This window comes from Siphateles boraxobius, unplaced genomic scaffold (genome assembly GCF_051911475.1).
Source record: "Siphateles boraxobius isolate OS27281-9 unplaced genomic scaffold, OSU_SipBor_1 9, whole genome shotgun sequence".
NCBI lineage: Eukaryota > Metazoa > Chordata > Actinopteri > Cypriniformes > Leuciscidae > Siphateles > Siphateles boraxobius.
In genome coordinates this window covers 15,778,947-15,802,453 of record NW_027509219.1, presented here as the reverse complement: position 1 = coordinate 15,802,453, position 23,507 = coordinate 15,778,947, and the positions used below count along the sequence as shown (strand labels likewise).

General features: G+C 37.5%; 1 protein-coding gene across 13 annotated transcripts in view; it reads right to left on the bottom strand.

The window, feature by feature from the left end:
• Positions 1 to 23,507, bottom strand: part of gapvd1 (GTPase activating protein and VPS9 domains 1) — a 58,078-nt gene that overhangs the window by 18,952 nt on the left and 15,619 nt on the right. For 7 of the 13 annotated variants that reach the window (XM_077222838.1, XM_077222835.1, XM_077222840.1 and 4 more), the window contains exons 2-11: positions 18,222 to 18,426; positions 11,056 to 11,323; positions 10,213 to 10,788; positions 9,078 to 9,164; positions 8,522 to 8,656; positions 7,069 to 7,261; positions 4,047 to 4,201; positions 3,797 to 3,926; positions 3,368 to 3,493; positions 3,069 to 3,242 (exon numbers count right to left, since the gene is read on the bottom strand). In XM_077222838.1, coding sequence (XP_077078953.1) covers positions 3,069 to 3,242; positions 3,368 to 3,493; positions 3,797 to 3,926; positions 4,047 to 4,201; positions 7,069 to 7,261; positions 8,522 to 8,656; positions 9,078 to 9,164; positions 10,213 to 10,788; positions 11,056 to 11,323; positions 18,222 to 18,406 — 2,029 coding nt within the window. In that variant the 5' untranslated portion in view covers positions 18,407 to 18,426. Of the gene's footprint in view, positions 1 to 3,068; positions 3,243 to 3,367; positions 3,494 to 3,796; positions 3,927 to 4,046; positions 4,205 to 4,908; positions 4,990 to 7,068; positions 7,262 to 8,521; positions 8,657 to 9,077; positions 9,165 to 10,212; positions 10,789 to 11,055; positions 11,324 to 18,221; positions 18,427 to 23,507 lie in introns of all 13 variants that reach the window. The other 6 variants (XM_077222830.1, XM_077222832.1, XM_077222834.1 and 3 more) reach the window with 2 other exon arrangements.

Genomic DNA, 23,507 nt, shown 5'->3' with positions numbered 1-23,507 from the left:
AGTAAACAGGTTCATACCTTCACAATAATGCAAGTTACCCATACCGTTTGCAATGATGCACCTCAATACCAGCACAGATGTTTGCTTTTGCACCTGTCACTGGTGAAAGTCGGGTTGGTGCCTTTCATCTTTAGGACTGGGAACTCTGTGTCCATTTTCTCCCAAAAACAAGCTGAAACATGGACTCACCTGACCACAGCACACATTCCCACTGTCTTCTAGACCATCTGAGATGAGCTCAGGCCCAGAGAACTCTCCGGCATCTCCACATAGAACTGATGTAAAGCTTTCTCCTTGCGTAACAGAGATTCAAGTGGCATTTCTTGATGCAGAGTCAGACTGTGTTCAGTGAAAACGGTTTTCCAAATTACTCCTGAGCACATGTGTCTGTATTTAACGGATTAGCATGATGGTATTTTGTGCAATGCATCATGCATTTGTGCAAGGGCTCAAAGCTCATGCACATTCAACAGAGGTCTACTGCCTTACCCAACACAGACTGAGATTTCTCTTTGCAATCTTGCATTGAGAAATGTGATTTTTTTAATTTTTTGACAATTCTCTCATGAAATTTGGCACAAAGTGATGAGCGATGACCCATCTTTGCTTAAAAAGACTGAGAAGCACTTTTACACCCAAACACGATAACCTCAACTATTACCAATTCACCTGCTCATTGTGGACTTTCAAAAGAGTTGGATAATCTAATTTTGATAATCTTTTCACTTTTATTTTGTCTCTGTCCCAACTTTTTTGGGGTGTGTTACAGCCATCAAAATCAAAATGTTGTTCATATTTGCAAAATACAATTATGTTGGTCAGTGAAAACATTGGAAAACTTTTCTTTGTACTTTTGACAGTTAAAAAAAGTTTAAATAGAATTAACAAAATCACAGATTCTTGATTTTAATGTATTTTACAAAATGTCCCAACTTTTTCTGATTCGGGGTTGTACTAGTTATAGCACAAAATAAACGTATGAACATCAGAAGGTATTCTGAATGATACAATACAACTTGCAGAAAAGAAATATGTTGTATTATCACTTAACCAGTTTCTCAAGACTTCAATAAAACAGCTTTTAAACAATATTAACATTAGAGAGGAGCATTTTGCTAAACATGCACTAAATGACATATTCATTATATTTTTCTCTTAAACTGTTCTTCAATATTTAATGCATGTCTGAATAAATCTGTCATGAAAACAAGTTATGACAGCCAACGTTTTATGTTTAGGCTAGATTTCAAAAAACTAATTTGAGTAGAAACATTATAGTTATTATAGTACTAACTGACAGTGTTCCCTGCATAGTTTACAACATTAGTAAAAATTGACATGTACTGTACCTGACTTATATCCAAATGAATCGTTATCAAACCGAAACTAAATTGAATTACACACATGTGAACTGGAATTGAATCGAATTGTGACAGCCCTACACACACGCATTAGAAACACATGGGTATGAGGCATCTCTGATCTAAAGCAGCAAGTAGGCAGACTACGACAGGGATGGCAAAAGGTTAATTGCAGCCTCCCTCGCACACAGACGCAGACACACACATGCGGCATCATCAGGGTTGTGACTTTGAGGTGTGGATCGAGCAGAGCATCACTCATAACCTCATTATTCTCTCAACCAGCATCCCACACAGCGCCTCCTCTCTCCGAAACAATCCCAACAGGAGCTAACGCCTAACAAGGCAGAAGAATGGAGATGGAGAGCAGGGGGGGGGGTAGGGGGTTAGGGGTTTGGGGGTAACAGCTAGCATGGCGGGGGGGTGTTTGCACTCGTGCAGGGGCGTTTGATGGTCGGGCGGAAGCAGAGATCATGAGCGCTCCATATGAAGCTCTCTGCAGGTCACGTCTCCCCACATACGCACACATACATGCGCACACAAGGGCAGGTTTGGTGGGCCTGCAGGAGAGCTTTCCCCCGCTGGCCCTGTTTACAGTGAGTGAGGCAGGGGCTCTGGGCTGCCCGTCTTTCAGGTGCATGATTAAATGAGTGGCACCCGCAGTAGTGAAACAATTAGAATTTCTGCCTCATTATCATGGTAATCTTATCAGTGGGATAATGAGGTATTAATGGATATTTAATGTGTATCTCATAACCCAATCCCTCGGAGAAAACACATAAGGAAATCGCTGTAAATTCACTTAATGATGGAAAAGTCCCCCAACGCCATATTCCGAGGAATGAAAAATGGAGGATGCAAATGAGAAGGAACCAAGGTCAATAAGACTGCAGGGACTGTGTGAATGTCAGAGAGAGGGAGGCGAGAAAGAGAGAGAACATGGAAGACAAGGGAACAGAGTGAAAAGAAGGGGTGGAGGGAGTGAGTTGACTGAAAGACAGAAGGAGAAAGAGATGAAGAGAGAGATGGAATGTGATCTAATTAAATGAGAAGCAGTTTGCGGTTGTTCTGTACATCACTCTGTACATAAAATTTTTGAGTCAAAACCCTTAACCCTAACCCTATAGTTGTATCCCAATCCAGGAAAGCATGAACTAAATAAGACTAAATTAATTTAGTCAACACTGAGAGGTGGACAAATACATTACCCTCATTTTGAATGTTGGATTTAAATGTTGTAGAATTGTGCATTTATACATTTATATTTTATATTTATATATGCATATACATATATATATATATAAACGCAGTGTATATTAATAGCTAAATGGGACATGCACATGATCCGTTACAAGGACTACAATAGTAAAACCTCAAATATTACAAATATTTAAAACCTCAAATAATTACAGTAATGGCACTACTAAAGGGGACTAACAGACACTTTAAAGTTCACTCTATAGCTCCTTAATTGAGAAGTGCAAATATACAGCTAACCACAAGGTGGCAGTAATGGTTTTGCTGGCTAATATGCTAAAAATAACCTTATCTCACTGTTAAATGTGTAATTTTCACTTGAATCCTAAACAAAATGTATTATTTATGGTTATATGAACTTAATATGATCTATATGAACCAGTGCACTATAAAGTGCATAGCCTTATGATTGTAGCCATGACTGTGAGATCTCCTGAAATAAACTCATACCTGCTATCTCCTGCAGTCGGTCCTCATCCATGTTGGGATCGAAGTCACTGCCCAGGACGTCAGTACTCCAAGTCTCACTGACCGTCTCAGAAATGTCTCGATCATCTGTCAGGCCCATCATGTCCCGAATCTCAAACTTGCGCAGTTTATCGTCCAAATTATCCTGTGTAGTGGCTACATAACGGACAACCCAGAGTAATAATCAAGCTTTGCGACTTTATCCAAAAACCTCTTGTGAATGCTATTTAGTTTGTTGCTGGAGATTTTCTTGGGTGAAATACTTTAAAACACAAATTCACCTTGTTCATGTTCCAGTAGTTGTAAGGCCTCTGCACCATTACTACCAGATGGCCCGGGTCCTCCTTCTGACACAGACTCCACCTCCAAGTCCAAAGAAGAAACTGAATTGGATCGGTTAGACGGGCCTACAGACAGACCACAATTATTCATAGTCACTTACATACTACTAGTAATTCAGATACTTAGAACTTTTGTTGCAATAAGTGGATACAACTAACCAACAAAAAAAAACTGTAGTAAATTAACAGAGGGTCTATAAACTATAAACTAATGTTTATAAAATGCATATAAAATAAAATAAGACTGCTATATTTCTTTTTCACAAATATCTCTTACAAAGACCAAAGGAAAGAAAAGAAAATGCCAGGTTGATATGGAACAGTTTATGTACAAGAGAACCATCTGCTGGTGGTCTGGTGAAAACACACCCTCAGAAATGCCCTCCAGGTTGTCACTGCAAAGCGAGAAGCGCAGCGTTTTGTCAGGCTTGCCGTGCAGTTTGTTGTCGTCGACAGGGGCATCTCCTTGTCCACCATCTCCAAGATTCAGAGTCAGAACCTGCAGACATAGACACAGCAGTCACATACCAATCTCACCATATATATAATCACCCGTGCTTGTTTACTACTATACCATTTGACCATCACAGCATATGGCATAATGACTATAGCTTCAGACCTCGTTTTCTGACATCATCCCAGGTACAGTCTGTTGTGATGATCCGAATGAGATGACCAGCACTTCCTCAGGCGTGACCTCCTGCAGAGACTCCTGGGAGCTAGCTTCAATCTCACCCTCCTGGGCCATGTTGGATCGGCTTCGGCTGCGAGAGCCTGTTGGGTGAGGAAGAAGGGGAATGGTGACAAACTGTTAGGGTTAGAGGAATGCAAGGCGGCTAAAACTGTTAGCAGAAGCCTAGAAAAACACGATGAAAGCCTGCATGAGCATTAGCACTCACAAATGCTCAAAAACATCTTTAAATGCAACAAGAGCACATGCGAGTGAACAAACTGTTCTGATAACTGAGCCAATATAGTGATGTTCCATACTGCTTAGACAACTTTTTATGGATTATGAAACCTTTTTTGAGAGACTTTTTGCACAGAATCGGTCATAAAATTTGAATTGAAACTGGATAAAGCAAAGCAAACAAATCAAATGAAGAAAACAGCTGGAATACAATGGAAAAAGTTGCAGGTAGGCTACATCTTGCAAAATTTATGACACTCGTAAACAGTTTTGCTTGTCTGAGCAACTACAACTACATTTATATTGCTAGGGGCAAGTATTGCAGTCTAGATGTGTTACAGCGGAAATGAATTGTATAGCAGGGACAAACGCGGCAGACACAGGCTCTGTTTACACCTGGTTTAAAACATAAAAAACATACGGAAGTATGATCAACCAAAACACATCTTAATACCAGGTGTAAACAGGGCCATAGTGAGCACTGTCAAAGCATGGGTGAAGCGGTAAGAAGCTATGAGTGGACGGAGGTAATTGTACATGTCGTTCACGGCAGAGCGACAGTGTTACCCACCAAACGGGGTTACTAAGGGTATATGAGCGGACAGGGCAGTGGCAGAGGGCTCCCAACACGTTATGGCTGCCAACTGTTGTCCTGATAATCATTGGCAGCAAGACAAGAAAAAAAGGTGGAAGAGACAGAAGGGGGAAATCAGAGAGTTGGTCGATAAGATAAACTGTGTAAAAGATCAGTAAATGAGTGTAAGAACAAACACCAGTAAATTAACATAAGACCATCAACTAATGTCCATGTCTTGTGGGTTGTACAGAAGAGATATTAGCTCTGTTCCAGCATGCTTATGACTCTTAAGCCTCCCATGCTCGTGACTGATTTGAATACATTTCGATCAGGTTAAAATTAGGGCTGCAACAACTAATCGATAAAATCGATTATAATCGATTATGAAAATCGTTGTCAACGAATGTCATTATCGATTAGTTGGTCTGCTTACGTCACGGGGAGCGCTTACTGGTACGCACACACACGCAAGGTCTCTCTCCCTCAGGCGCTCTGCCGAGCGCGCGCGCTACACGGTTTGGAGCAGTCTCTTCTGTCTCGCATGCGCGCTCTTGCTTGCGCGCTCTAGATTTCGGGAGTTTGAACTAATTCGCGGGCATCAGGGAGCCGCAATCAATATGCGGGAGACTCCCGGGACTTCCGGGATGTCTGTATTTTGTCTCGAGCATCAGGTTGTGCAATCAGTTCGCTCCCAACGTAAGTGATGGATTAAAATAGCACTACCGCAGAAATAGGTTAAATTAAAACGGTGTTTACAAAGTGAAGCATTAAATACAAAGGCAGTTAATAACAGCAGCAGTAAAATATTGTTTTTTAGTCACTGTACTCAGTGGTTTTCAGCGAATGCTTGTGCACTAATGCATAATTTCTCCTGTCCTTTACTCAAGCCTGTTAGCTTGCTGGGTAACGTTACCTCCATTCCGTTCTCTTTTTATAGCATTTGTCTACTAAGTTTTGATTGTTTTTCAAACGCGATCTACTGCGGCTCTACATTCACACAATTGTTTTCAGTCTTTCTATATTTATTTAATCAATTTATCCTTATATTATATTATTTTCTATATTATATATATAATATATATTATATTATTTATCCTTATATTCCTTATATATAATTAATTTTAAATAAAAATTAAATGAATTATATATTTTAGATGTTTTTAGTTTGTTTTTAGTTCAGATATTCACATCTGAACAACATGTCTGTGTAAATTTGTTTTAACAAAAATTTTGTTAAAACATAATATGTTGGATATCATTTTTTTAACAATAATCATGTTTGTCAACTTGCCATCAGCAATTATCATTAAAAACAATGCAAATATTGATATTAGTAAAACTCAATGTGTGGCTTTTGCACTTTTTAAAGTACACTTTTACACATAAATACCCTGATTTACGGTTTTATTTAGTTATAATAAAAAAAAAAATCTAATTTAATTTCTATCCGATTAATCGATTAATCGAAAAAATAATCGTCCGATTAATCGATTATCAAAATAATCGTCAGTTGCAGCCCTAGTTAAAATACTGCTAAGGTAAGAGTGCTATGCTCCATGCAGAAACAATTTTTGTTTTCATATTGAATGAAATACATTTAAATTATTTTAAATCCAACTTTTCTCAGACCTCAAGAGTTTATTTTGAGATTGCTTTCTCTGTGAAGAATGCATGGGATTATGAAAAAAATATGATTATTATAAAATAACAACAAATAAATATTAATATTATTATTTGTTACAGAACCCGAAGTGTGTATCATTATACAAACTGTATTAATAATAATACTTTTATTATACGATTTAATTTATTAACAAAACAAAAAAACAAGCCTGTATCTTCCTATAAATTGTCATATGAACAAGCAGTTTAAGTTTCACATCTTTAAATACACAAAACTAGCTTTCAATATGAACATCACTGAAAGTAATCATATTTACAGTATGGTTCAATTACCGAGTCAAATGTTGATTCAGTAAGCTTTCTGACTGATTCAGTAGGTTCATTAAGTGAAATAAGTCAATTCTTTCTAAACAAATCATTAAAAGAACTATAATTCAGATTATAGTGGACTGCATTTTCTGTAATCAGAGGGTTAGTCTCCAAAACATTAGCAGAAACCAACATGCAGTAAAGTTAACGTAGAAGGAATACCAATGGGGAGTCTGTTCTTCTTGTTGGCGGGTGTGGTAGCTGGAGAGAGCTGGGGCGTGTTAGAGGGCGTGAGCTCCAGGCTGTTGCTCTTTGTCGTGCGAGACTGAGGTACATTGGCTAATAGGGTTTCCAAAGCCAGGTGGTCTTCTTCTCTGAGCTGATCGCCTGCAGTGACACTACGCACAAAGTCCACCTGAACACAGAAATGAGGTTTAAGACACTTTTTTGCTTTGGTACAAAAATACTAGCAAACAATCACTCTAAATTGGTATCTGATCCTTTCTTTATGTCAATATCCTGTGAAATAAGGCTCACAAAGATGTACAGTGAGCTTTCTTTATGTCTTCAAGTAATTTTTTAATTCACTCTTAATCAGTGCTGGTAATTAATGCAGGTGGGCCTCATTATTCAGCTATCATCATTAGTGAATTTCAAACAGTGAGTCTAATGCAATAACAACATAGGAGTCGGGCTAATTGGCTCTGTAAATGACAGTGTGATGATGAACATCTTGCTGCTCATGCTGAGAAGAAAACCAGGGAAATGGAGGTTTTGTGGCTCTTTGCAGGGTTGGGCAGGAAGAGTTAAAGCATTATGACTGTAAAGGTATGCAGCATGACTGTTACTGCTGTATTGACGTGGCGGGTTTGGGCCTGTCTACTTCACCTTCTTTAAAACCAACAAAACAATTCATATTTCATTGATCTGAGTCTCATGTAAGAGTAGAGTAAAGTACTGTGATATGTTTTGATTAGGTCTGTCAAATTAATTAAAAAAAGTTATTATGCATTTTAAATGAATTGCATGACACTGTGATTAATTAAATTAACTTCACATTATTGCACATCAATATTACGTAAAAGCTCTGAAAAGAAGAAAATGTATCTGCTACAATAATCTAATATCTTTGAACTGACACTATAAAAAAGTGGCTTTAGAGGTAAATAAATTATTTGATTTATTTCCATATCATTATCATAAGCTAGTCACAGGCCTACTATCCACACCAATCCTTAGTGTTCATGTTTTTGAGCGCTTATTTACATGCAGGTCAGGGGACATGGTTCATTTTAGTATCACATTACACTTTTTATAATTGTATCAAATTAAAATCCCGTCATAATTTACTGAAGGCGGACTAGTTTGTGAATATGACAATGTTTAGGATTACATTACCGATGTCTGCTAACCTAAAAAGATTCATCTGAACAGAGCTGTTCAGAAAATATTCAAACCTTTTTTTTAAGCCAAGAATTTTTGCCAAGAAAAGGATGTGAAACTGCATAGATCATAGTGCAACTTGTTACAAAACTGCAGACCATATTTTAGAGGAATATAATTTCATTGCAACCATGTGAACAGCCCCTTTAGCTCATTTGTACTTTTGATGATAAAGTCATAAAAGTCCGGTGACGTTAACTTCCTTCAACACGTCTCTTTCTTCATTACATACCAGAGCTAAAAGCTGATTATGAGTCATGAAAACCACTGTCCGTGAGAGGCCCTCTAGTAAATTCATTGACGACATCGGTGGGGTCTCGACAGCTCTTCCACCAATGACGACATCCAAAAAGGCAGCAACACACGTCTGAAAAGACCAAAAAGCAAACTTCAATGAGTCAATCACAAAAAAAGACTTGGAACATGTTAATGAACCATTTAATGTTTTCTAATTATGTTTGGAATAGTCTATTAGCATGGCACTACTCTTACTCTTTGTGTAACATGCAACGTATACTGTGTGCATTACGTTAATCTTCTGTATGGAATACCCAGATGATATTTGCTAAACTGTGATTTAACTTTAAAATAATGGAATAGGTTCAATGGCATATTCATTTTGGTGGTCAAATCATATTGAGAATAATGAAAGTTCCCTGATGTTTGTTTTTTAACTACTGAAATTTATTGTGACCCTATTATAGTGTAAACTGGCCAACATGCAATACGCAAAATAGATGTAGTTTCAGAATCAGAGCAAGGAAGCGTTTTAATTTGGGGATTCTTACCTTATCAAACTTTAATAAACTGCTTTTACGTCGAGGATCTCCATCATCTGCATCAGACATGGCCAATTGTTGCAATAACTGCCCCACCTAAATCATCAAATTAGATTTTATTTTTCCAAATACATTCATAACACAGACAGACATACATAAAACTAAATATCTGTGTTAGAACAAGCATTTTATTCTAGAAAAAAAACGTAATCCAGTTTTTTTTTGCACTCTTGCTCAATCTACAGCCTCACGGCAAAAAAAATAATAATAATAATTTTATCCTATTCAGTAAGATTTATTATGTTTTTGAAAAGTCTCTAATGCTCACCACAGCTGCATTTATTTAATCAAAAGTACAGTAATAACAGTAACATTGTAAAATATGATTATAATTTAAAATAACTGTTTTCTATTTTAATATATTTAAAACGTAATTTATTCCTGTGATGACAAAGCTGAATTTTCAGCATTATTACTCTAGTCTCCAGTGTCTAATATGCTGATGTGGTGCTCAAGAAACATTTCTAATTATTGTTGGAAACAGTTACACTCATTATAGAGATTACAGTTGTTTTATAATATCATGATGAAAGCAGTGTAAATCACAAATGATTCTTATAATGTGGTAATTTTAATTAACTGGTCAAAAAAGACTCCCAACCTCTCAGATCACTGGTGCGAAAAGAGAATTAGCATCTGCCTCACTGAACTGCAAGTAATAACTTTCAAGTTCAGAAAATCTGAACCATAGCTTGAATTTAACTGAAAACTGTTTCTCTGTTCTGGAAGTAACACTATACCATATAATAAAATATTGTATGGGAGATTTTAAATTTAAAATGACACAAAATTGCTTCCTGGCTAATCATGCAACAATTACAGGTCTAGTTCAAGTTATCCATTCACAAAAAAATACTTTTGTTCACAATGGTATCTAAATAAATAAATAAAACTTAGTTTTAATAAATATGTTAGTGTGCTTTTATATATCTAAATACCACTCAAAAATAGTTGTGAACGTGGAAATTCTTATCTGTAATACTGTTATACTGTCAGCATTTTAACTAACTAATGGCAGTCAAAGTAATTAAATTAAAGTTGTTTTGTAATATACTGATAATGATCCAACGCTATTATCCTCTACCTGCATGAGGTTGAAACGAGCCACCTCATTGATGGGTGCATCTGAGATGATGCCGTACTGTTCAGGGTTCACAATGGCTGGACAGATGAAGCAGGTGAGCAGCAAGTCGGTGCACATCGTCCTCACCTCCCCGACCTCTAACCTCTCCACCCGTGCCAGTGTCTTATACATCTGAGACACAATCCAACGCAGACTCTGTGGGAAGCAGTAGGTGTTCTGCTTCAGGTAGCCGATAAAGGTATTGACCAGGGTCACGAGCTTGGCCTCATTGGCCTCCACCTCTGCCTGAACTTTGCTACGATACTCATCTGTGCCTTTCTCCCCAAACAGGCGCTCCTGCTGGGTCGGGGTAAAGCGCTCTATCAGTTTAGCTGGATCTGTCTCTAGATGGTCCTCGTCCTCCACCAGCAATTGCATGATGGGCTCATGAAGGGTTGCAGTGAGGAAAAGCTTAGCAGAATACAGGCCCTCGGAGAAGAGTTTGAAGAGGATGCTGAAGGCACACGTGCCTCGCCGTAATAGGCGGCGAGGGTTGTCACTTTCCTTTAGTTCAAATTCCACCAAATAACGCAGCACCTGTTCAGAGTAGGACACCACAAAGAGAGTTACCTGGTATAAGTATCAAGCAAACAAACAAACAACATATACACACATATATACATATACACACATATACATAATATATATATATATATATATATATATATATACACATACATACTATAATAAAAATTAATGGCTAATGACTAGTACAAAGAAACAAATTGTATTAACTTGAACTAAAAAAAGTTGAAGTGCTTTGGTACACCTGCAGATTTATATCACTACACACATCCAATGTACCTGCAGCAGGTAGCTTTCATCCTCTTGCATGATGCAGTTGCCATAGAGTGAGGTGAAGACTGTGTGTATGACCCCCTGCGTGTGCTCATGATTGAGTCTCTCTCCTGCCACCAGACAGGATGCCACCAATCGTGGGTTCTCCCTCAACCGGCCCAAGAACTCCCCGTAGATGCTCTCCTGAAAGCCCAGTGTCTTATAACCATCCACAAACTGTGTGTCCTCCAGAAACTTGGCATGTTGACAGCATTCCGCAGGAGAAGCCTCCACGCTGGAAAGGAGAGAGACACATTCAGACAAGTGGATCGCAGAAAACCATGTAATTAAATCTGTTCACCCTGGAGATGCATTGGAATGAATGTGCAAACGCATTTCAGATAAAGAAATATCTAGATACTATCTGCTGGTTGGTTACAACAACCATTAAAAATATCCCCACTGAAAAGGGGCCACCCTGAACTACCTTGAATGTTGGACTTACTAGCATCCAAGAATACAGATTTAATAATTTGATGGTGTGCTGCAATGTACTATAGATGATGGTCGGGCTGGAAGGTATGACCAAAAAACTGTACCACTTTTTTTTCTTCTTTTTTTTCACAGAACCAAACAAGGAAATCCCTAATGATTTAAAACAAGACAAAATAAGCCAGGCCTCAACGTTCAGGATTATTTCTACTTGCCCGACCGGGTCAAATTTTTACTTGCCGGGTCCAAATGTTCACTGGCCCCACCACAAAAAAGAAAATTAAAATAGTTATTGTTTTCATTCTGTTTTAACCATGCAACCTTAATAAATAAGTTTATAACACCAAATGTCACATGCCAGTGAAATTTCACAATTCCAATTTTGATACCACAGCAAAAACTGCTAGACTAACAAATATAAATTTCTAATATTATTAAAGAAAAGTAAACAGCCAGTAATAAAATAAGAACAAATAATCAAATTATGAGCAATATCACAAATAAATGCAATAGAACAAACCTACAAATGAAATCAAATGTAAAATAATACTACAGTCTTCAGCTCTTCTCTTTATAAATTATAGATTAATCCTTAAAGTAACAAAAGTTATTCAGACAAGAGCAATGAGTGATCTTTTTTCTTTGTTGTTTGACAGCAGCGGCTATATTAGGCTGCTGCCCATTTAAGATCTAATGATCAAGACTAGCGTTACAAGCACGGATTTGCCGATATATCGGTATCAATATAGTTGACAGTAGATTGGTGGAACTATCGTTATCGTCAAAAATACACACCGATAGTTTTTCCGGGTTGCATCCGTTGCTGAAGCGGCTGAGTTTTTGCGCTGTCATTACACAGTATCAGAGCGCTGAGAAGAGACTACTAGCAATATACAGAGCGAGAGCGGCATCTAGAGGACAAATAACAAACTATCACTGGCTGAGTCGTTAACGTTAACACGTGAGGATGCGCGCTGCACAGAGATCACACATTATACGGAGAGCGTTGACACTTCAGATGCACATTTAAAACACAGACAGCAAAACGGTATGAATACAGAACACTGAAGTACATATTGCCATATCATTATAAAGTAATTAATTTGTTGACTAGATACTGCATTAGCAGAGAAAGAACAGAAGTATGTTTGGCGTCGAGTCTGAGAGGAATAACATTAGTATTAGTAAAACAACACACTTTTTACCTCCTCAAAAACAGCTTTGTTCACAGTGACCTGTTTCGGTGCATGTCTTTTTAAATGATAATGAGCAACTGCTCACCCCACCCCTCTATTCCATGGGGGGTGTCGAATGGCTGAGGGCAGAAATATGCTAATACGGGACAGTCCATCAGTGGTCGTGGGCAGAGCATGAGCATTATTACATCATAGTGCTCAGAAAATCCAAACGGCCTGATTAGTGAGTATTTATACTGAGGATTAAAAAAAAAGGAGTGAATTGATTTTTTTCATTGTATGGTGGTTGTGTAGACACATTTATATGCAAACACCATATAAAAGTGTGGGTAAAATAATGTGACAAAAACACAAGCAAACCTGAACCAAATGTTTTATGTCGCAATTGTTACCATTTGCATTGGTTTATATCCATCTGCTCACTTTATGCATTCATTAGCCGGCGAAGTTTCATATTGGGGTTCTTCGGACCAAATGGTCCCGAAGAATTTAAATAAAAAAATGTGTAAAATCATAGCTTCATCGGAATGGTCCGAAATTTGGTGACTTTGTTGGTACTTGGTATATGAACACCCCAAAAAATTTGAATTTGAATAGGATTTGAATAGTCTAAGTGGTTGTAAAAAAAATGGTCACACTCAGGGCCTTCGGGTCCAAATGGTCCCGCCATAGGAAATGAATGGGAAATTGGCAAAAATGTGACAATACAGAGTTTTTTTGTGCGTACAATCTACAAATCAGCCACGATCCAGAAAAAAAGCACACAACAGTGAAGGGGTGAATCTATAAAACATCAAGAGTGCAAAAAAAAAACATCCACACACACACACACAAACACACTTTTATACATAAACAAACGAATAAATTCAGATTACATATGGGTTTTGCATTTTTAAAATGCTCAGTTTGTCCACCAGATGGCATCCATCTAATTTCAAAAATTGCTTTTTTGAGGTCTAGGCTTGACTCTAAAATGAAATACAGCTTTAAAAAAAATAAAAATATATATTTTTTTATTTTTTTATTTTCTATTATATTCAATGGGGGGAAAATGGGGGGAAAATGGGTCATATTTATTGCATAAATATTAATTATAAATCTTAAATTATCTCAAAACACCAAAAAAGAAAAGAAAAAATATTATAAAAAAACAAGTAAAAAAAAAAAATATGATTTTCTTTTAATAAATATGAATCAAACCCTTCCGGACCATTTGGTCCCGAAGACCCTGAGTGTGACCCTGAAATGAAGGACCCCAGAGGGTTAAAGCTTAATGTTCTATGAACTAACATGAATGATCAAGTTACAATTGTATTGCTCAAATATTAATACATGCAGTAAAAAAACGTATGTTGCATAATGCATATAGTTCATGAAAGCAGCGTTTTCACACCTGAAAGTCCGCACCAAGGTCCGAACCAAAGTTCATGCTTTGATACATTTTATACATTCTGTAAGTTTTGGTTTGGTTTCACATTGCAATTATGCGAGCACACTAAAGAACTTTACATGACAAACTTGCGTCCTGTCGTCATCATCTATGTGGGCTGCATCTTGACATTGATTGGTTTGTAAACGGACATGCGTCTGACGTTAGCGTGTTGTCAATTCGGCGGGTAACTTTGACAAGAATGAATGAACAGACGCATATCGTTGCCACTATACTGTTATTATTACGACATTACTACCTGCAGCACTAAATATACTCGAGGCTAGTTCAAATTCGCCAAATTCGTCCTCGTTGTGCGAACATTTTATAGTCGCCAGCAGGAAAGGAGGAGAAGACTGCAAACAATCCTGCGAGATCCACCGGAACTTCCTGTAAATGGTCTGAAAGTTCGAAACATACAGAAAATGCTTTCACACTAGAAACAAACCAAACCTTTGTTCAGTTTGATTCGGACTGAGACTACCTCTTTTCGTCTGACCAAATTTCGTCTGTTTGGTCCGGACCGTGGTCCGGGGGAGGTTTCACACCTGTAATTTATGATTCGGATCAAACTGAAAAGTCAGAAAATACAGACCAAACAAGGTAGGTGTGAAAGGGCCCTACATCCTTGTAAACAAATGGGACTTGCAAAGTGAAATGAATGAAATTTACAAAGGCTATATTTATAGGTATAGCTAAAGAAACACACATTTGACCTGTCATATTTTAATGTTTAAAGGGGTCATGACATGAGAAACCAAATTTGCCTTGGTCTTTTGGTATATAAGAGGTCTTTGTACCATTAAAATTTCCTGCAAGTTTCATAGCTTAAGACGTCGTCCCCTTTATAAACGAACAATTTATTTAATCAAGCTCTAAATACAGCTAGTTGTTCATCCATGGTGCGAAGTGACGTACCAGTCGTTTGCATATGACCGCCTCCAGCGCAAGACAACTACGCCTCATTTCGCATCATCGCATTGTTGTTGTACAGGTGTTCAGTCGACGTGCAGCGAGTGGGTCTGTTTACAAGAAGATTGCAATGCCACGCAGATGTGCTGTTCCTGGCTGTGGACAAACAACATGTTTGAATACGCTGCCCAAAGATCCAGACGTCAGGGAAAAAATGGATGCATTTTATTATTTGCGGACGTCCCAGTCACGACAGTGTAATTTAACCGTGTGTTATCTGGATTTCAAGGATGACTGTTTTGAGAACAAATCACAGTATGATGCTGGCTTTGCCAGAAAACGTTTGCTTAAAGATCAGGCTGTGCTGACTGCTCTGGGCCCAACAACGACGCCGCAAAGTGTAAGTAATGTAGAATCTTAAAACTACTTTTTAAAACGTTAATTGCAGTTTCATTCATTGTGAATAATCACAGAGTTTTACTTAGTTTTCTTGCATACAGTCCGTCATGTTCAGGTCCCGTATTAAAAGATGTAGGCTGTCAAACTGACTGACCCACTCAGACATCTGTGGGCACACAGATGTCGTTTCAAACCAAGAGACCCAAGTACCATAGCAAAGGTATTATTTATACGATCATAACTTGTGTCGTCATAATTCTATTCATAAGAATCTTAAAAGCTTTATTGCCTAAAAAAGGAAGTATTTATAGTCCATATTTTTGTAGTACTGCAATTACAATTGATATAATAAAACTTTACATTGTATTTTCTAACTTTATAGAAACACAAACAGAGCAGTCATCAAATCTTTCAAGTATTGATGTCACCATACCCTGGACTACTTCACAGCCTTTTACTTCAAAACCTTTAAAGTCCCTGTAAGGTCAAAATTAAGTATGTGTTCTGAGTTTGTCATATCACAGAAAAATTTGTTATTAGCCACCCAGCCAAATTTGAATGATAAAGCAAGCCGGCAAGTACATAAAATAAGCTATCAAAATCTTGAAAAAATGAGCAGAAGTCTCTGCTCTCAAACACTGGGGGCGTGTCCACTGGCTGCACTGAAACCACGCCCACTCGTGGTAAAGCTGCCATTGCCACACCCAACCGTCAACGCTACAGCCGGAATGGATGCTCCTGCAGCTTATTAGGTTAATTAACGTTATAACATAAGCACACAAACTTAAACTCATTGGTGGGCACGCACTGCCGATGATGGCGGGGCACTGGCACTGATGATGTCGCCGGTGAGTGGCAGTGCACCAGTTGTCGGCGCGACGGGAGGATGAAGGCCTAGGCGGGAGATAGTCGGTTCGGCCCCATTCACCAGTAACAGCGGATTATCAGAGAATCCCAGTTGTCTCCGACGAAAGTTTATAAAACTATTCCGTGTAAAATAATCACTACAGAGGCGGGTTTTGGCGGTGATCCTCAGCTCTCCATCAAGGCAGCTCTTCACAAAATGAATCCACCTCTTCTAGATGTGATCGTTTTAAGGAAATTTAAATAAGGACACCGATCTGTTTTGTACATGATCGCATCCAGGTAGTACGCATTTCCATGACGAAGACATAACTAGCAAACTGTACGCTGTATTAACTATAATAGTACTGACAGTAACTCGCGATTGAGCCGCGGCAAACTGATGCGAATGTGCTCTATTTATATAGTTAGTGGAGCGGCCAGCCTCAGTGGCTCTAGTGCGTCATCAAATAGGGGCGTGTCCAGGAGCTCAGGGGCTCCAGTGCGTCATCGAGCCTCGTTTTAGACCCGCCCAAAAAATCCGGAAAATAGCAATGGTGAAAAACTGTTTAACGGTCTAACTCCACAATTCAGTACTTCACAGTTCACAGTCTTGTAATATGTTTTAGCAATACATTTCGAACATTTATAATTTTTTTTTTAATTGCCTTTACAGGGACTTTAAAAGATGCATCTTCAAATTTGGCCTGTGCATGCATTTTGTCCGTGGTACACCCTCGCCTCGCACACAACATTCGGCTTCACCTTCTACTATTGTAAACAGTTCCACAGAATACGCACATGTTCTGACTAGGGCGCGTTGATAATTTATGCATAAGCACTGAAATTAGCCAATCATAAAAGTGGGTGTTTTAACACTGAACTCTTAAAGGGGAAACACCCCCAAAACAGACTGTTTGAATCAGAGGATGAGAAACAGGGTGGGAAAAGGTCATAAATCACTAAATTGTAAAAGTTTTTTGTCCAAAAAACTATAGTAATACTATAATTGCACCTAAGGGAACATCATAAAACAAACAATAAAATCATGTCATGACCCCTTTAAATTATTTTCTGTAGAGTTCGTTCTGAACTTCTCATAATATATTCACATTTATTTCATTTAACACATATCAGTTCAGCACCGTTTTAGTTGGAGTGTTATGTTTGTTTCTAATCCTAGTCTCCATTTTAAAAAATATAGGTTGAATAATCGGTTATCGCCATGTACGGTCAAACTCATGCGTATGCACGTACAAAACTCCTCTCACAGCGCATGAGTATGATCAGACTGAACTCAGAATAGAGTGCCCTTTCACAAATCCTTATTGTTGAGCCCTGTAAGCATTCAAATAATAATAAGCAAGACAACTAAAAATAAATACATTTCTTATTTTAATTCACCTGCTCAGCACCTTTTTTTTGAAGAGTGAGTCATCATGTACTCACCCTCATGATTTTCCAAACCATTTTGCTTTTTCCATGTAACACAAAAGTAGAACTACTAGAGAATGCACAGGCCTCTCTCTTCCATATAATAAAAGTGAATGGAAAACCAAGCTCTTTTATGGGGGAAAAAAGTGTCCGGAACATTCTTCATTTATTTTTTTCTGTTCCGCAAAGAAAGACCCTAATGTTGTTCCAATCCAAACCCATATGAGTTTGAGTAAAAGATGACAAAACTTTTTCTAACTAAGTCTAAAATGATGAAAGACATGAAAGAAAGCATTAGTCAATTAGATGTCAGAACTTGCCATGCCAGAACACTCATTTGGCTCTTTCCCCAGCCACCTACCACTGAGATAATCTGCAATGTGATCTTAGTGATTCTTCCAGTTCAGTTACTCAGGTAATGAGTCATGAAAGAAAATCACAAGGAGAGTCTACTGGTTTTACTGGTCTGGAGTGCACAGTGCAGTCACCTGGTTAGGATGAGGCGGTCGAGGTTGATCCTTTGTTGTTTGGCAATCCAGGCTGCGCGGTAGAGCCTCTCTGCTGTCTTTAGCACTTCATTGTTGAGGCGCTGGATGAGCTGCTTCTCTGATGCTACGTACAGCCGTTCCTGCTTCAGGTGGTGGGCCAGAGTGTGAATGTCTGGCTTCACCATCGTTCAGATCAGCCACGGCGCTGCAGACAGCAAAACAAGTAAAGTAGTAGTATTACAAGAATTGTGTCAACAGAATATAATGTAAACACTAATGTAAATTCAATACAAGAGATGGTCAAACTATGAGTAATAGGGATGGCCCGATACCGATACTGGCATCGGGGATCGGGTCGATACTGTCCTCATATACTCGTACTCATAAAAATTCGCCGATACCACGCCCCGATACCACGTACATTTTGCGAAACGAAACTGGTGAACTGAGGCATAGGGACGTGCACTCCCAACGCAAAAGAGTGCGGCGTGGCACTAGATCTGATGGCGCGGGCGGTAATGCACTCACTCTGTGTGTGCGGGTTCCGGGAGAATAAAACAATTCGCGGGACTCCCGCAAACTAGAAATATCTATGAATACAACATATTAAAACTAATAGATTTTCATTCATCTGTTGCAGAAAAGCAAGAAGAACAACTAAAACAAAATAGAAACGATTTACAGGCCAGAGTTTCTATTCATAACATGTTTGCAGCGTTGAGCGATGTAGCCAATCACAGACATGTGTGTTGATTTCTTGAACGCAATGGCTAATCAGAAGCATTTAAGATAGACTCCCCTCACTGCTCAAAACTTTTTTGTTCAGTGCTGAATTCTGTATGCTGGCAAATCCTCTAATTATAACAAACAAAGTGTGGATATTATGAAAGATTCATTGTGCAGTCAGCTTCATTGATAATAACAGATGTGTGAGATCGCGATGAACTGTCAGCTTTTTAGGAATTAGACTATTAAGGGAGCGCACTTTGGGCGCATTCAGTCATGTCAGACCATGCACGCAGTAACTGCTTGCTTTTATGTTAAATTAACAGTGGTTTGTGTGTTAATACATTTATTATTTTACTCATTATTATTTATTTTTAGACTTGTTAAAACAAGCAGAGAAGAAAATAAAAACAGTCTTCTAACCTGTGTTCTAAAATAGTCTTCTGTCTTCTTTTCTGGGAGCCTATAGTTACTTTTGCGGTAGAAATATCGGTATCGGTACTCGATATCGGCAAGTACACAAATGTAAATACTCGTACTCGTATCGGTTTGAAAAAAAATGGTATCGGGCCATCCCTAATGAGTAACAAATCTGAACAGTATAAACCATGCTACAGCAGACATATTTATAATGTATTACTCTTTTGAGTCTCTTGTTAACTCAAGCATTACGTAATGTGAAGCTGTTTTTGATCTGATGACAGATTGTAATAAATGTAATAATCACACCTTGTAGTTTGCATACATCAAGTCTTAAATAAAGAAAATAAAATGAGAAGAAGAACTTTTCATTTATGAACATTACTTCACTAACCAATGGAAAAAATAAGTTGCGCATCCATGTATTTTTGGGACACAATTTTCTTCTAAATTAATATCACACAGTTAAATACTTTTTTGGTTTTACCACCCACCACGATGGGAAACTGACAAACTTGAGGAACTGTTTTCAAAAGGGGTTCAGAGACAATACTGATCAAAACACAATAGACTTCAGTTAGAGCAGATGCCATAACTAATTAGACATGAATTTAAAAAAGAGGCTGTGAGTGACAGAAGAACAGTCAGTCTAGAACAGTTATTCTAGTCAACTGAATGAGATTTGTCTGTTGTTCAAGACAAAATACATCAAGTTGACTAGAATAAATCTACTAGACATTTTGCATTGACCTGAACAAAAGTTTCCACAGACAGATCTCTCAATATGTCGCTGTCTATTAAGTTCAAATATAATGTGACGTCTAATTTTCAGTTAACTGTTTAACGGTTTGGAGGTTTTTTGTAAACTAAAAATTTGGTCACACTTTAGTTTAGGGTCCAATTCTCACCATTACCTAGTTTCTTATTAGCATGCATATTACTAGGACATTGGCTGTTTATTAGTACTTATAAATCACATATTAATGCCATATTCTGCATGACCATATTATGTACATCCCTTAATCCTACCCAATACCTAAACTTAACAACTACCTCAATATACTGCCCAGCCCTATGTCAAACCATCACAGTAGATCAGAATGGAATAAGAGGTATAATTACTTCTGGGTAGTAAGCAGAAGTATTTATCCTGCAGCAGGTTTGGTTCCTTTGGAGTGTAGTGTCACTACAACATCTAACCCTAACTTGTCCCAACAAGGATTCAGTAATTCACCCCCATTATAACAGCTGGACCGCACATCTCAATATTACACATACCTTATAGGACAAAAGCACGTGAGGCCTATTATGAAAGTAAAATCACTAGAGATTAAGTCAATAAACAGAGCTGCTGAATAGCGCAAATCCAACTGTGTAAGACAAACAATCAGGCTTAAACAGGAAGACTGCTCTATTTCCTCTGCGACAGGAGAGAATAGAGCAATTTTCGTACAGGGAACTTATGAGACTATAAACACGGGCATACAGCATAAGAAAATTGCACAAATTTTATAAGGTCCAAAGGGCATGCTGAAGTAAAGCATTTTTTAAATTACTTCACCTTTTTAACCCAGAGTCAGCAAACAGCAATGGCAACTACGCACTTAGCTTCAATGCGTTTCATTTAACCCCATGAAACTGCCGTAAAAAGAAGCAAGGCATGAAATGCATCATTTCTGCTTATTGGTTTTGTGTGCAAAACTGATGGCATGCACAAAATCTGCCATAAACTTTGACCAAAATCATCCTATTTGTACACTAATGCAGCTAAGAGTATTAAGGACTTTACAACAGTTAAATCCATTAATAATCCATTGTTAAATCATGCATTAACTTAATAAAATGCTGTCTTTTAGACAGTATCCTTCACCAGTTATCCCAGCCTGAACACAAACTATTCAGAAAAAACAACAAAGACATGCCTTTTGCATGCAATTTGCCTTTGGTCACCAATGTATTTTAGGGCCCAGTTTAAACTACATTTCTAATGTTACTGAAATACAAAATCCAATATAAGAGAAAGATAATGTACAGTCAGTTACCCTGCAAATAAGCTCAAAATAATAAAGTGAAGGACCAATCAGAGTGAAGTGTTCCAGAACCATAAAAAAATAAATATGTAAATCAATCGGTGTTGTTAACTAAAACTATAAAAAATTGTTTCTGATAATTGAAAACAAGATGATAAAATATAAATATTAAATCTAAAATAGATTTTCAGAACTAGATAAACAGAAATTTAGCATTGGCAACTAACTGAAGAAATACAAATAAGTACTAAAATTACTAATACTTTTAATTCAATTTCAGTAAAGCTGAACAAAAAAAAATGACTAAAGCACATAAAATTACTCAAATTTAAATGGTAAGACTTTACAATAAGGTCTCATTTGTTAACATTATAGTTAATGCATTAAATAAAATTAACAAAGTTTAATAAATGCTGTAAAAATATTTTGCGCGTTGATCAAGTTAGTAAATAAAAACACAGTGCATTAACTAATCTTAAAAATATAGTAGTAGATTTTGAGATTACAAGCCAGACCTGAAGGCAATTTCTTTTATGCATAGCCAATATCAAAATCAATATGTAAAATCACATTAGTCGCCTTCGCTTTCTCACATAGTGGAGGAATGTAGACAAACAGAAAACACATGCAAACATTCAAAAGAGAGAAAATGCAGAAAATTTCATGGACCGTTCCTGAGGAACAAAGAGGTTTTTGTAAAGCACAGTTACACAGGAGAACGTGGGATAAAGAGCAGCCCAAAGATGCACTCGATTGAGCCGGGCCCCTGCGCATCCGTATAGCAGCCCACAAATACACAGAGCGGAATATCAGTACATCCGCGGGGGCCTCTTGTACCACTCACTCCTGAATCAGCTCAACCTCTTGTCATCCTGCCAAATAAAGCACATCACTGCGCTCACTGTGTTTTGTGGTTGAATGCAGAGAGGTATGTGAAGATTTGGCCTTGGGGGCAAAGGAAAAGAACACCCATTCACTTACATTCTACTTCTATTCCGAGAAAGTTTAAGGTAGCTATAATGGCTTTTGTGCTTTACTGTAAGTGCCAATAGGCTTATAAATAGAAAAGGAATGTGTTATGTTACACTGAGTAAGCATTAAATAAGCTTACCAAAGAAAAACTATGAAACTAAGCAAACAACTAGGTCTACTTTTCTAAAGATCTAAACTTAGCTTAGTTGGCCATATGGTATCAGATGGTAATAGCAAGATACTTATGTACATTCGAAAGTTTGGGGTCAGTAGGTTTTTTTTTGTTTGTTTTTTTGAAGAAATGAATAAAGACCTTACACATAGGCCAGTTTATAATGTTAACTTTTAATAATTATATTTCAAATGAATGCTGCTCTTTTGTAAAAGTATTTTGCAATATTACTCTTTTGTTGTATTTTTCCATTTTAAAAAAATCAGCACAAGAAATTCTTTCAAAAACATTCTTACCTGCAAACTTTTCTAAGAAAATATATATTTTTAAATGTTTTATAACAAAAATATTTTATAATTTAGGCTAACCTCCAGTACTACAGAAACAGTGAGAGAAATGGACATTTTTCCACAAAAAATAAATAAATCACATGATTACTTTGACAAACAACATCACATATTGCTGCTGCTTAGATAGCAAGATGCATCATTAAAATAAATAGTATCTCTATTTTGAACTGTTTTGAAGACAGTAATGGCATATCTTATTTATATTTCTTTATTAAAGGGATAGTTTACCATAAATAAAATTAAGTATTAAATAACTCAGCCTGGTGTTGTTCTAATGCCGTACACACTTCTCACTTTTATGGACCTCAGAGAAGAAGGTACGGATTGTATTTTGTGTCACATTTTTGTATCTTGACTTCTCACAATTTGTGTGCTTTTTCTGGGCGAAACTGAGTGAATTGTTGAGCTAATTGAGTCTCAAGAACACGCATGTCGCAGAACCGTGCTGAAAACCATCAGCCAAGGTCAGGATTTTTGTTAAATAATACATTGTTACATATCGTATAGCTTCCCTCACAACACTTGGAATATATGGCATGTGTCGCATGAGACTATTCTGTGATAGTTTCGCATCTTAAAAAAAAAAAAAAAAAAAGCTTGATTCTGGGCACTATTC